This window comes from Capricornis sumatraensis, chromosome 20, assembly GCF_032405125.1.
Source record: "Capricornis sumatraensis isolate serow.1 chromosome 20, serow.2, whole genome shotgun sequence".
Classification (NCBI taxonomy): domain Eukaryota; kingdom Metazoa; phylum Chordata; class Mammalia; order Artiodactyla; family Bovidae; genus Capricornis; species Capricornis sumatraensis.
In genome coordinates this window covers 53722237-53736300 of record NC_091088.1, presented here as the reverse complement: position 1 = coordinate 53736300, position 14064 = coordinate 53722237, and the positions used below count along the sequence as shown (strand labels likewise).

The 14064-nt window shown below is 56.6% G+C and overlaps 1 protein-coding gene across 2 annotated transcripts in view; it reads right to left on the bottom strand.

Annotated features, from left to right (window-relative positions):
- RYR1 (ryanodine receptor 1) overlaps positions 1 to 14064 on the bottom strand; it is a 126399-nt gene that overhangs the window by 3153 nt on the left and 109182 nt on the right. For both annotated transcript variants that reach the window (XM_068993321.1, XM_068993320.1), the window contains 12 exons: positions 13412 to 13753; positions 9390 to 10196; positions 8588 to 8658; positions 7839 to 7992; positions 6729 to 6815; positions 5233 to 5484; positions 4204 to 4334; positions 3065 to 3107; positions 1470 to 1600; positions 1302 to 1362; positions 468 to 614; positions 64 to 198 (listed from right to left, as the gene is read on the bottom strand). In XM_068993321.1, the coding sequence (XP_068849422.1) occupies positions 64 to 198; positions 468 to 614; positions 1302 to 1362; positions 1470 to 1600; positions 3065 to 3107; positions 4204 to 4334; positions 5233 to 5484; positions 6729 to 6815; positions 7839 to 7992; positions 8588 to 8658; positions 9390 to 10196; positions 13412 to 13753 (2361 nt within the window). The remainder of the gene's footprint in view (positions 1 to 63; positions 199 to 467; positions 615 to 1301; positions 1363 to 1469; positions 1601 to 3064; positions 3108 to 4203; positions 4335 to 5232; positions 5485 to 6728; positions 6816 to 7838; positions 7993 to 8587; positions 8659 to 9389; positions 10197 to 13411; positions 13754 to 14064) is intronic.

The window sequence follows — 14064 nt, the reverse complement described above, 5'->3', positions numbered from 1 at the left end:
GGAAAACTAAGGGTCAGGGATGGCTGGTAACATGGCCAAGAGCGAAGGGTGGGGGGGGCTCACTGTCATCATGTCGTCACACTTCATGTCAGGTTCGTCCTCATCCTCGCTCTTGTTGTAGAACTTGCGGAAGAAGTTGAAGGCCACCACGGTGTACAGGTAGACCACCACCGCCAGGAGGCCCACCGTCATCACCAGCTGGGGGCGGGCAGGGGGCGGCTCAGCTCCACGCTTGGCTTGCCGCTCCCCCACGCCCACCTTCTCCATTGCTGCCCCACTTCAGCCCAGATGGCCCTCCTGCCGGGGTCTCATGACCCACATCCACCCTGGCTCAGCCAGCCCAGCCTTGCCCTGCCTCACCCAACCCTGCGCCCCCCTCATCCGAGCTGCCCAGCCTTCACCCTTCATAAGGGACAGCTAAGGTGGCCCCTGCCAGGCTCACTCCACTTGGGCAGGTCCCTCCACACCTGCTTCCCATTGTGGGTGACGGAGGAGAGGATGGTGCGCAGCGTCTTGACCCCCATGGCGATGTCCAGGAGGTGGGCGGCAAAGAAGAAGTTGTTGTAGTGTCCAAGGAGGGACATCACCATGTACCAGCCCAGATACAGGAAAGACTGTGGGCACACAAACCCGGGGTCAGCGGGCATGCATGAGGGTCAAGGAGCACTCTGGAGGCCCAGGAACATTCAAGAGCATCGGGCGTGCTCTGGTGGTCAGGGTGCCATCTCTGGCTAGGGATTATTTGAAGGATCAGGAACACTCTAGAACAATGGAGCACTCGGTGTGGGAAGCCATTCTTCGGGGAGTTGGGGAACCCTCTGCAGAAGGATGTAGTCTGGGAATCCGAGAGTGTTCTGGGCCTTCCGTGGCAGTCTAGTGGCTAAGAATATGCTTGCCAATGCAGAGGACACGGGTTTGATCCCTGGTCTCGGAAGATTCCACATCTGTGGGGGCAGCTGAGCTTGTCCACCACAACTACCGACCCAGGCGCTGCAAAGTACCCTGCAACTAGACAGCAGTGCCCCACTCGCCACAACTAGAGCAGGCCTGGGCGCAGCAGCAAAGACCCAGTGCAGCCAAGTAGATGATTAAATATAAAATAAGATGAATTAAGGAAGACAAAACAAAAAGAGTGTGCTGGAGGGTAAGGAACCTTAGGCAGGTCTTAGGGTGCCCTAGGATCAGATGTGCACAGAGCTCAGGAGTGGGTCCCTGGTCAGGGATACCTGGGGGTGGAGCCCCCAACCCTCCTAGCGCCCTTCACCTGTAGGCCCCTCCCCCGCCTACGGGGCCCTCCTCACATTGTCTGTGAAGATGACCCCGAACTTCCAGATCTGGTACTTCACATCGATGGACATAAGCCTGCAGGGCAGAGAAAACAAGGATGGCCAGATGCTGGAGAGTCAGACCACAGCCGCCTCCCCGGCCTGCTCTAGGCCTGGGGGTGGGGGTAGTCCTCCCTGGCTTACCAGGTGAGCAGCCCCGGCGGTGGTTCAGGCTTGCGCTCGTTGTGGGCTGTGATCTCCAGCGTGGCCAGATCCATGCCCAGCAGCTCGGCGATCCGCTCCCGCCCATAGATGTCCCCGTGCTTGTCCAAGACCTGCACAGGGGAGCAGGGGGCCGTGCAGACAAGACTAGAGCGGGCAAGGTGGTGGTCTGCTCTGTGGGGCAGGTCTGGGACATTCTGAACTTTGTGTGAGAGACTGGGGGTGCATTTTTCTGGGGAGAAGGGCCAGAGCTTTCTTCAGATCCTCAGGGGGAGGGTCCAAAAGTAATAAAGCCCTCCCCCCCAGTTAGCTCATTAGCCAAATTAATTGGGATAATTTATTATAATTAGGCAGGTAGGCAAGGAATCCTATATAACTATATAACCTATATAACACTATATAATCCTATATAACTGCCCCCCACCCCATCACTGATGAATTTATCTCCTCCTGCTCACCCTCTCACTCTGCTCCAGCCACACTGGCTTCCCCACAGCTCCTCAAATACTCGAGGCACATCCTCGCCCCAGGACCTTTACAGCTGCCATTCTCGCCCCCCCCCCCCCCGCCAGGACACACTTCCCCCGGATTTTCACCTGCCTGCCTCACTCCCTCACCTCCTAATCACCCTGCACGAAAGAGTAATCTCTCCGGGCCAACCCCCACACACTCCCCCTCCCGGCCCATCTTTTTTCCTCCAACACTTATCACCATCTGAACATTATAAATGTGTTCCTCATCTGTCTTTCCAACTTGAGGGTCAAAATGTGTTTACTGCTAGGAACCCTAGTACAGTTCCTAGTAGGTAGGACCGACTAGATACCTAGGAGTACTCAATAAACTTTTGTTGAGTGAATGAATGATTCTAACAGTCAACACTTGTCTAATGTCTGTTTTGTGTGTGTGTCAGATACTGTTCACGAAGCAGGTCAAACGATCTTTCCAACAACCCAGTGGGGTCAGCCCTCTTAGTACCTCACTCAACATGATAGAAATTGAGGCACAGAAAAGGTGACACATGGGAAAGCAGACAAGGGACTTCCCTCATGATCCAGTGGCTAAGAATCTGCCTTCCAATGCGGGGGACATGGGTTCTATCTCGAGTAGAGGAACTCAGTTCCCATAGACCGCAGAGCAGCTAAGCCTGGGGGCCACAACTAGAGAATCCCGAGCACCACAGTGAGGATCCCAGGTGCCGCAACTAAGACCCAATGCAGTCAAATTAATTAATGAATGAAAAATTAACAAAAAAGAGAAAAGCAGGCAATCCAGCACCAGAGTCAACGTGCTGAAGATAAGATGCCTTAGCTCCTCCCTCAAAACTAATATCCACGAAGTATTTACTCTGTGGCAGGCACTGCTGAGGTTGTCTCATGCATCGTCTCATTACAGGGGGTGTAGGGGGGTGATTATCATGCCCATTTCCAGACGGGCAAACTGAGGTGCTTCTCAGAGGGGCAAAGCCCCTTGCCCAAGGCTGCACAGAAACCAAGTGCTTGACTGGGTTTGGATGGGCTGGTGGCATCAAGGCACCCAGCTGGGGAGGACCTTCGACCTCCCCTTTCACAGCGTCTCACCTTCCGCTTGACAAACTTGTCCCAGTAGTTGCTGGGGAAAGACCTGCCGAGAGAAAGAAGCCACAAGATGTTAGGGGAGAAAGGAACAGAAGCCGCCAGCCAAACTGGGCGGGAGTGGGGTGGGGGGTGGGGTGGGGTTGGAATTCCAATGCTTTTCTCACGGGGGATCCCAGACCATGGGGTCAACCTCTCACTCAGGATCAGGCTCTAAAGACCCCAGGCCAGGTAACGCTTGTCCAAGGTCAACCTTAACATCCTGCCCCCACCCCCAGGCCCCGCTGCTATCATCGGTGGAGCCCAGGTGACAGGGATGTACAAAGACCTGAACTGCACTCAGATGGGAGACAGGGAGGCAAGAGTGTGTGATGGGGGTGGGGGGTGTTGGAGCCAGCAGCCTGGCCCCGCTCTGGCGTCCAGGGAACAGAGGGCTTTCTCATGCTGTTTTATTTAATTTTATTTGATGCTTCTGGCCCTTTATTTACCAGGTTTTGTTTTGTTTTTCGTTTTTGTCTCCCGCAGCATGCGGCATCTTAGTTCCCTGACCAGGGATCAAACCCGCGCTGCCTGCATTGGAAGCACGGAGTCTTAACCACTGGACCGGCAGGGAAGTCCTGCCCTGGTGTTCTTATTCGAGACATGCCTCCCTCTCAGGATGCAGCCTGGCTGTACGAACACGGAAGCTGGGACTTCACCTGGGGAGAATGGGATGGGCTGGGAGTGTTCTTTGGGGGTCCAGTGTCCCACCACATTGCCTTCATAACCCTCATTTCCTCTCTGGGCTCAGTTCAAAACCCAAATGATTTCATCAGTTTCCCATTCATGACACCTGGTGAGAATCCTGCATGAGGATGGAGTTTAAAATGCAGCTCCTGGGCGCCTCTGGAGACTCACTGAACCAGAATCTCCTGGGCACCTCTGGAGACTCACTGAACCGGAATCTCCTGGGCTGGGGCCCCGGGAATCTCCATGTGTCTCCAGAACCCCCACAGGTACTTTAATGCACAGGCAACCGGTGTGTATTACAAAGAGGAAGGTGGAGGCTTGGGGAGAATGAGTCAGGCTCCCCAGGCCTGGGCTGGGGATGGAGTGGTACCCCAGTTCGGCTTCCCCCACCCACTGCGGGGGTACTGAGCCCTTACGGAGTGTTGAGCACCAGTCTGTCCCACTGGCCTTTCACGTCATCATCCTCAGGCTGCTCCGTGATATAGAGGCCGTCAAACTCCAGCTTCCGGGCCAGTTCCTTCTCCCGCTTAAAGATCACCAGGGGCACCTAGAGGGTGCACGGAGGTAAATAGGGTGGCGGGGAGTGTCAGGAGACCACAGCCTTGGCAGCAGCAGGGATGTCTTGCTGGAGCCTTCATGAGACCCCACAGCAGAGCCGTGCTCCCAGAGTGATCAGGGTAGTAGCACTGGGGAAGTGCAATCATAAGGTCAGGGCTGGGATGCGCAAAAAACCCAGGAGGGCCCAGAACTGGTGCCTGCTGCAGCCGGTGGCCTCCCAAGGGAAGGAGGAGGAATGAATCAGGCAGGTGAGAGGAGATCAAAGCAGGGCAGAGCCTTCCAGGCAGAGGGAACCGCACATGCAGACGTTCGAAGCCCAAAGAACTCTGTTCGTCCAATTGTTAAGTATCAAGATTAGCCAGACAGTCAGCTCTCGTGGAACTCAAATGGAAATTTTTGTAACACAGCTTATGGGGCATCACAAAGCTTCGGGCACAGTTAATGTCAGAATCCATGTCCCCCTGTTGGCACCCAGGCTGCGTCTGAGGCCCGCACACACCCCTCACAGATTCACCAGCTGACCAACACGTAGAAAATGACATGTAGTCCCAAATGACAAACTGTGCTTCTTGACCCAGAAATTAACATCATCATAAGACCCATCTCTTCAGTGTGAGCTGCATCAGTTCCCAGTTTGAATATCACACTTGCTAAAGAGCCCAGTCCTGTATTCAGCCCCTGGCCTTACCGCAGCCCTAGGTCCCCTTTGTCCCAACGCTGTGCACCATACCCCAGCCCCTGTCCCAGATCCTCTCAGCCAGGGCCCCAGCTCATGTTCTCCCCTCTCCACCAAACACGCACACACACACACACACACGCACACACACACACACACACACACACACACACACACACGTCCCGGCCCCAAGGCTGTGGTCATGACCCACCTTGAGGCAGTTGTAGCCAATGATACAGAGAAAGGCCACCAGCGTATGCAGAAGGCTCAAGCACCGCAAGGCAGGCTCCATGTAGCCCGTGCTCTCCTCCAGGAAGTAGTACACCATGTTCTCATCCTCGTCGCCCTCTGCTTCCTCTCCAGCCCCCGAGCCCCAGCCGGAGCCGCCACCAGACCCTGCTCCTGACAGGCCCCCAGCTGCTGACCCCTCCATGTCATCCTCCCCAGGTGGAGAGTCAGAGACCTAAAGCGGGGTGGGGGGGACAGGTCAGTCAGGGTGGCGACCTGGGGTCCTGGTGCCTGGTCCACCACACCCTGAACCCACGAAGAAAATGAACAGCCTCCATGCCTGAGGTTTGGTCTTGGCCCCTGTCAGAGGCAATCTCAGCAGGACTGTCAATCAAGATCAAGGGGCAGGTCCAGGACCCTAGCTAGCAAATCAGACTCTGTTCTGGGAATCTTGACTATTGACTGAGTGACAGGAGAACTGAAAAAAGAGTTGATTTGTCTTGATAGTAGAGCCCCAAAGAGAGACTAATTTTAACACACACACACACACACACACACACACACACATATATATCAGGGTCTTCCCAGGGGTCACTAGTGGTAAAGAACCCACCTGCAGATGCAAGAGACGTAAGAGACACAGGTTTGATCCCTGGGTCAGGAGGATTCCCTGGAGGAGGGCATGGCAACCCACTCCAGTACTCTTGCCTGGGGAATCCCACAGACAGAGGAGTCTGGCGGGCTACAGTTCATGGGGTCGCAAAGAGTTGGACTGAAGCAACTTAGCACGCACGCAGATATGTATCAACTTGTGAGATCTTAGTTCCCCAACCAGGGATTGAACCCAGGCTCTTGGCAGTGAAAGAGGTGGCCTAACCAGGGACTGACAGGGAATTCCCTTAACACTAACTAAAGTTAGTGGTCGCTATCATTTATTCATACAGCATCTTTATATACCAGGTACTATTCTGAGAGCTTTACATGTATTTTTTGTTTGTTTGTTTTGGGTGCACTGTATGGCATGTAGGATCTTAGTCCCTGAACTGTGAGAATTAAGAGAATTAATTTAATTAAGAGAATTCCCATGAGCTTCCCATTGCCTCCTCCCCACAGATTTCTCTTTAGCTTATGTGAAGGCAAAGAGAAGTAACTGAATTGGTGGGTGCTGCAGAGAGGGCAAGGCCTGCACCCAGGGGCACAAGGCTGGCCAGTGGCAGAGCTGAACGTGGAACCCACAACCTGTTCGCTGCTCTAACTCCCCCGGGCCCTCAGGCATGTGTTCCAGATGGACCCAGATATGTACACTCACTCCTATAGGGTCTCAAGATCCAGGTGTCCAGCCTGACCCTTCCCCGGGACCCTGAGCCCAATCCCTTGTCCCTAGTGAATTTCAAGGGCCCTGGGGACCTATTGGGACTGAACCTCCCATCCCACAGCCCAGATCAGCACTTGATCCTCCCAGCCCCTCTTGACCAGCACCTTATAAAACAGCAGGATGAAGTTGATGGCAAATGCCAAGAAGAGGGCAAGGAATCGCAGGGTGTAAAAATTCCTTGAGAGGTAGTTCTAAGATGCAGAGAGAAAGAGAAAGACAGAGCTCACAGTCCATCCTCTCCCTTGGAGAATTTATCCCAACATTCACCCACAACCCAAGCACTGAGGTCCTGAATAACTGGTCCCACAACTTCCCATTTATTGAGTGCTTACTGTATACCAAGACCTGGGCTAAGTGCTTTATCTACATGAACCTGTTTAGTTCTGCGCTGATGTGCCCACTTTCTGGATGAGAAAACGGAGGCTCAGGGAGTGAGCTGTCTTGTTCAAGGTCATGTCAATAAGAAGTGGCAGACTTGGGCTTTGAAGCCAGGCAGTCCAGCTCCAGAGTCTACCTTCCCAACCCCCCTGCCATGCTGCTTCCAGGACAAGGTGGCCTGGTCTGCTTTATCCCGGGCAGAGGACATCTGTTCCTAACTCTCCTTTCCTTTCTTCCTCTCCATTGCTCTCTGCATTCCCCGATCTTTCTCCAAATCCTCACAGGAGCCCCCTTTTGTCCAGCATGTTTTCCTCGGCCCCTCATGTCAGGCTGGCCTGGAGAGGAGACAGGACAGGTGGAGCCCTGGGCCCTGCCCTCCCAAATTTCACCCTCGCTTCTTCTGGGCCTGGATGAGGAGGTGAGTCTCTCTCACCCCTGCCCACCCCCCCACACAGGAGGAGCTAAGGCTTGTGTGGCAGCTCCCACCTGAAGGCTGAGAGCCAAGAAATAGGCCATGGCTTCAGTTGGATTTAGCTCTGGATAGAGGATGGAGGAGGGAAGTCGAAGCAGGTGGTCCCAGGTGCGCAAAGGCATGGAGGTGGGAATGAGGACTGTGAGCAGGGAGAGGCCGAGGAGCCAAGGGAGGACCGCCTGAAAATGCTGCCCTGTGCCCAGGTCCTGCTCTGTCTGGGGACATCTCTGCCCTCTGCCCAGACTGGCTTCCCCTCAGAGGTGAGCCGGGCACAGGTGGGCTCAGGAACAGGGTGGGGGCAGAGGTCGTGTGAATGCTGGGTTTCCCTGAGAGGGGGCTTCGGATGCCCTTGCGGGGTCCTCACCAAGAACTTCACCCGCTGTACTTCCAGCTCTCCCCAGAATTCCAGGCCTGCACCGCCAGCTCCCTCCTTCTTTGGAGGGGGTGGAGGAGGAGCTGCCTTCTTGGGGGGTTCTGGTGGGGTCTCGGGGACTTCTTCCTTCTCCCCATTCTCAGCGCTGCAGGGCAGGACACAGAAAGAGTGAGAAGGTGCCTGGGAAATACATGCATGCATTCATTCAAAGCCAAGTGTGGGGTGCCTCCCATGCCTGGCCAGGTCTAGACGGTGTTACGGACATAGTGGTGAGACCAGCCTCCGGCCCTGTCTTCAAGGGGTGCGGGTCCAGTGGGGTTCAGACCCATCACCAGACAGTCACAGCCCAGAGCGGTCAGGGCTGGGATGGGGGAAGCTCAGAGGCTCATGGGAACCCTGAGGAGGAGACACCCCTTCATCTTAGCAGGGGAGTCACAGTAGGCTTCCAGGAGAAGGAGATGGGTGAGCCAGCATGGGAAGGAGGAGGAAGGCTGAGACCAAGCATGGGGGAGGGTGCTGCAGGCGGAGGGAACGGCTGGTAGAAAGGCTTGTGGGGAGGAGAGGAGCATTTCTTCCTCTACTGTCTTTCACAGAGGCCCTCCTCTGGGTCTGGGCTTGGGCTGAGTGATGCTGAGGTCACAGGGTGACCAGGACAGCCTCAGGCCCTGAACTCGGGAGGCTCCCAGTCGATGAGGGAGGCAGTGACAGGGGCTGGGCCCCTTGCACCTGAGGCCACTCACTCAGCTTTCTCCGGCTCGGGTTCCGGCTCTGGCTCTGGCTCTGGAGGCAGCTCTTCTTCCTCTCCAGCCACCTGACGGCAGGGCAAGTATCTGGGTGGATCCCGCACCCTCAGTGCCCCTCAGACCTGCGTACCCTCTCCATGTCCCTTCTGCACTTTTCTCCTAGGCAGTCTGAGGTGCAATCCCCTTCCACCCCCACCAGAAAAGGGATTATCATTCTCATTTTACAGAGGGGAAACTGAGGCTCAGAAAGATGGAGCAGCCGTGACCGAAGCACTGTGCAGAGTCAGGCTGACTCCCAGTGGAGCGCTTCTCCCCGCAGGGCCTCTCATCACCTTGACAACGGCACCCCTACCGGCACTCTGCACTGAGGGCCTGAGAATGCTTTAGGGGCTTCGGTCAAGCGGGCCACTTAATTCCCCACAATCGCCTGTATCTCTGAGGGTCTTTCCCAGTCTCTGACCCCATCTTCGGTCTTTTTAGGTCTTGATCCCCCTTCCCCTCTAATTTGGTCTCTGGATTGCTGGTTTATTTGTTTCCAGATATCTTTTTCTCCGTGGCTCCCAGAAACTGCGCGTGTTACCCGGAGCCTTTCTCCAGGTCTCCATCTCTGTGTCCATCTGAGTGTGTCTCTCTCTTTGTGCGTCTCTGTGTATCTCTCAGGCCCTCTCACCGTTTCTTTTTGTTTTCCTTCTCTCTGTGCACCGCCACCCACCCTCTATTAGAGTCTCTCTTCCCCTTTCTCACCCTCCTTCCTACCTCAGTGATTCCAAACCCCTGAAGCCCCCTCCCGCACTCTCACCCCCAGCTTCCTCTTGATGATGGGCGAGCCCTCGGGCGTGGGCGGCTCCGCCGGCGTCGTGTCACCCATGTCCCCGAGGCCGGCCCCTTCGGGTCGGAAGGGGCCCCCATCGGCCACAGCCACCGTCCCATCGGCGACTCCCGGGTCCTCCTGGTCCGCCACCTCCTCGTCGCCCGCACCCTCGGCGGCATCGCCCGCGCCGTCGCCCGCGCCCTCGCCGTCCGCGTCGCCCCCGGACCCGGCCGGCTGCTCTCCGTGCACCTCGTCGCTCGTGGGGTCGGGCATGCCCGCCAGGAGCTCGGTCACCGTCACCTTCTTGGCGCCCTCCACCAGGCCGCCGCCGAAGAGCGAGCCCCAGAGCAGGCGCAGCGCGCCCGCCGCGGCCCCTGCGCCCGCCGAGCCCGCGCGCGCCAGCACCGCCCAGAGGAGTGCGGCCACCGCGGTCGCCGCCTCGCGCGCCGTGAGCCGCCGCAGCCGCCGCACGCGCCGCCGCAGGCTGCGGTAGCTGAGGCCCCGCATGGCCCGGTTCGCGGCCGCCACCAGCCGCGCCGTGGCGCCCGCCGCCGCCGTGGCCGCCGCGCCCTCGGGCCCCGCGGCGCCCTCCTCCGCGCTCTCGGCGCCCGCCTCCGCCGCGCCGGCGCCCTCGTCCTCGTCCTCCTCCGGCTCGCCCTCGGGCTCCGAGATCTGCGCGGCGATCTGCATCTCGAAGATGGTGTCCTCGCAGAAGCTCACGAAGAGCTCCATCTTCTCCGACTCGCCGCCCTCGTTCACCACGTCGAAGATGAACTGACGCTTCGACTCCTTCACCTGCAGCGCGGGGCGGAGGGGACATGATGGGGGCGCCGTCGGCGGGCACTTGGGACCACAGCAAAGGCGGCCGGGCGCTCGCCGCTGTTCTAAGCATCTTCGTGGTTTTTATTTTCGAGGAGCGCACCTGTATTGCACTCGCTGTAGGTGCACTTGTATGAATTTCAGCAGGGCCAGGGCCAGTATCCTGGCATTTTGTGTATCGTAATCACATTTAATCCTTACAAACCATCCCAGAAGTATGGGCTGTTATCCCCATTTTACAGATGAGGAAGTGGAGGCCCAGAAAGTCACGTGCTCAGGGTGACACAGAAGGTGACAGGCGTGAAATTTGAATTCCCAACAAGCTGGCTCCAGAATCGATGTTTTTGGCTTCTTTGAGAAAGGGGGCATGGTGGTTGAGGGCAAAGGTTCTGCAGCCAGCCTGTCTGGGTTCCAATCCCAATTCTACCACTGTCAGACGGAACTCTCTGGGCCTCAGTTTCCCCTTACGAATTAACAGATGCTGAGTGCTTAGAACAGGGCCTGGTGCCTACGAAATGCCCTATGTGCCTGCTATCTCAGTACTGCTGTTTGAGCACTGGAGGGCCATGCAGACAGACATGGGCTCCTGGGACCACTAGAAGGTGGGAATGGGAAGGAGTGAGCAGGAGGAAGTGAGTGAGTGGAGGAATAGCGCTAACAAAGAGTGTGCCCGTGGAGTGCATTTGAGGGGCAGAGGTGGGAGCTGGAGCTCCCACAGCAGGTACCAGAGTGTGAAGGACCAGTGATGAGCCACGGTTTCCTGCAGATGAAGGGACGTGCGGCCATCCTGGTGGAAGGATGATGCAATGGCTTTTAAGCCAGATGGGAGAGCAGGATGAATGTACAGTGATGCCTCAAGGGATACAGATGAGTGAGCAAAATCTTGGGGGTTCTGGTGGAGTATGTGATGGGCCAATATGCAAAAGCCTTGTGAGAGGGCACAAGGGGCTCAGGGAGGTATCAGGTGTGAGCGGGCCAAGGTGGCATGGGAGAATGTGGGGGAGAAAGTGACCATGCCGGGCTCAGTGTGCTCCGCGGACATGGGCATATGGGGGAGGCATGCATGGACCTGGGCAGAACCGGGGCTGGAGGCTGTCAATGTGAGCTGTTGCTGCTGTTAAGTCACTAAGTCCTGTCCAACTCTTTTGTGACCCCATGGACTGTAGCCCACCAGGCTCCTCTGTCCATAAGATTTCCCAGGCAAGAATACTGGTGTGGGTTGCCATTTCCTTCTCCAGGGGATCTTCCTGACCCAGGGACTGAACCCATGTCTCCTGCATTGGCAGTGGATTCTTTACCGCAGAGCCACCTGGGAAGTCCTGTAAATGTGGGAGGGGCCTACAGTTCATACAGGCTGTGTGTATGCACCACGACGCTCACGCAGGGGGACCCAGGAATAAGTGTAAGAGGGCCTGGAACATGAGGGCAGGGTTCAGGGTGGGGTACAAGCCTGGGAGTGCATGAGCCAGGTCTCACCAAGGAGGAGAGTCAAGGGGCCCAGGGCTGAGGAGATGATGGGAGTGCAAGCCTCACAGACTGTGTGATGTGGGAAGGGTGTGCAAGAGCAAGTAGGAGGAGTGTGTGCGTGCCTGGGGGGGGCATCTGAGAAACCAAAGGGAAGTGGGGGGAGTTCCCTGATGGCCTTGGGGTTAGGATTCTGTGCTTTCACTGCGGAGGCCTGGGTTCCATCCCTGACGGGGGAACCATCCTGCATGCTGCATAGCATGGCCAAAATACAAAAAAAAAAAAAAAAGGAAGTGTGAGAGCAAGGGGCACACAGTCTTGGTGTGCATTGTGATTGTGAGCAGGAGGGCCACCTGGACAACAGGGGCTGAACCTGCATGAGGGGCACGTGGGCATGTGCGAGAACGGGGGACGGGGACCACGTGCTGGCTAAGTGTGTGAGGTGGACTGGGGGAATGTCAGGGCCATGTGAGTGTACTCTTGGAGCAAGTGAGTATGTAAGGGACAAACACCGGGCTGGGCATATTAGGAGCACATAGGTCAAGAGGTAGGCTCGGCCACCAAGGACATGGGCGAGGGGGCTTTTGTGAACATGTTGGAGAGGGCGGTCCAAGTGTTTATGGGTGAGCATGGGTGTGCCAGGGCATGTATGGGTGAATAAATGAGAGGCAGGCAACCATATGGCATGCCAGGGCTTCAGGAAGGCACACTGGGATCCTCAGAGTGAGTGCGCAAGACAGGTGCACCCACAGGTGGGCCCAGAACAAGTGAGATAGGAATTGTGTGTTAGGAATTCAGAGGGCATTTGGGGGCACATGTGGTGACTGGTGTGGAGAAGGAAATGGCAGCCCACTCCAGTGTTCTTGCCTGGAGAATATCATGGGCAGAGGAGCCTGGTGGTCTACCTTGCATAGGGTGGCAAAAAGTCAGATATGACTGAAGTGACTTAGCATGCACACACATGGTGACTGGTGAGGGATGGGCCACCATTAGGGCATCCCGGAGCCCTCAGAGTGAGTGTGCAAAAGAGTGGGCACGGGCAGGCCAGCGTCGAGAGAGAGCATACCAGGAGCTGCTGGTAAGGTGAGCAAGGTGGGTGTAACCACGTGGGTTCAAGTACACAGTGTGGGTACAGTGGCATCCGGACTATTAAGAGCTCCCAGGGTGAGTGTGCAAGAGGCAGGTGTGGTGTGAGCAGCCACACTGAAGGTATGCCAATGCTGCTGGTGTTGCATCGGGGTATGTATGCTGTGTGTTCAGTCGCTTCAGTTGTGTCCACCTCTTTGTGACCTCATGGACTGTAGCTCCCCACAGGCTTCTCTGTCCATGCAGATTCTTCAGGCAAGAACACTGGAATGGATTGCCATGCCCTCCTCTAAGGGATCTTCCCAACCCAGGCATCAAACCCTCGTCTGCTGCATTGCAGGCAGATTCTTTACTGCTGAGCCACCGAGGAAGCCCCATATCAGGGTATGTCCATGCACAGGCCGAGTCTGCACAAGGTAGGCATGAGAGCCAGAGGTCTGCAAGGTCTGCAAGGGCACAGCAGTACCCATACAACATGTGCAAAACGGTGAGCATGGGCTTGCACGAATAGAGCAGGGGCCCAGTGGGGTCTGCAAAGGAGATGTGCAAAGCGTGCACTGCCCCATGTGGGGTCCAAGCATGCGAGGGGCATGCCCCGGAAGCCCCGGGAGGCAAGCATGCACGTGCATGGGTCTGCTGACCTGGGGCATCTCCCACTGGGCGCGGTTGGTCTCCGAGATCTCGAAGTAGATTCGCTCGATGCGGCGGGAGGCCCCCATGATCTCGATGCGGCCCAAGTAGGGCCGGAAGTACTCGAGGATGCTCTCTGCGAGCTCGAGGAAGTTGCGCAGGCGCGGGTCGTGCGGCACGTGCTCTGACAGGTTGGTCAGCAGCACCGCCACGTTAAAGCCGATGTCGCGGGCTGGCTCCTGGAAGCGGTTGGCGAACTCCTCACAGTCGATCATCTCGTTCTCATCTGCTTCGGAGCACGAAAGCAGGAACTGGATTTCCGGTCCGGTGAACTGCTTCTGACTGTCCATGGCCTGGCGGGGGGCGGCGGGGTGGAGTAGAAGCAGAGGTCAGAAGGGTGGGCTGGGGAGCCCCGATGCTCTTCCTGAAACTACTATGGACTTTTCATAAGGACAGAAAAGTCCAGGATCGTATAATCACCGCCAAAGGCTGACACTCAGAGGTTGACATGGGTGAGACTGTACCAGTTATTAAAATACTGAATGCTAGGACTCCCCTGGTGGTCCACTGGTTAAGAATCCGCCTTCCAATGCAAGGGGACAGTGGTTTCATCCCTGGTGGGAGAACTAAGATCCCATATGCCATGGGGAAACTAAGTCCAGGC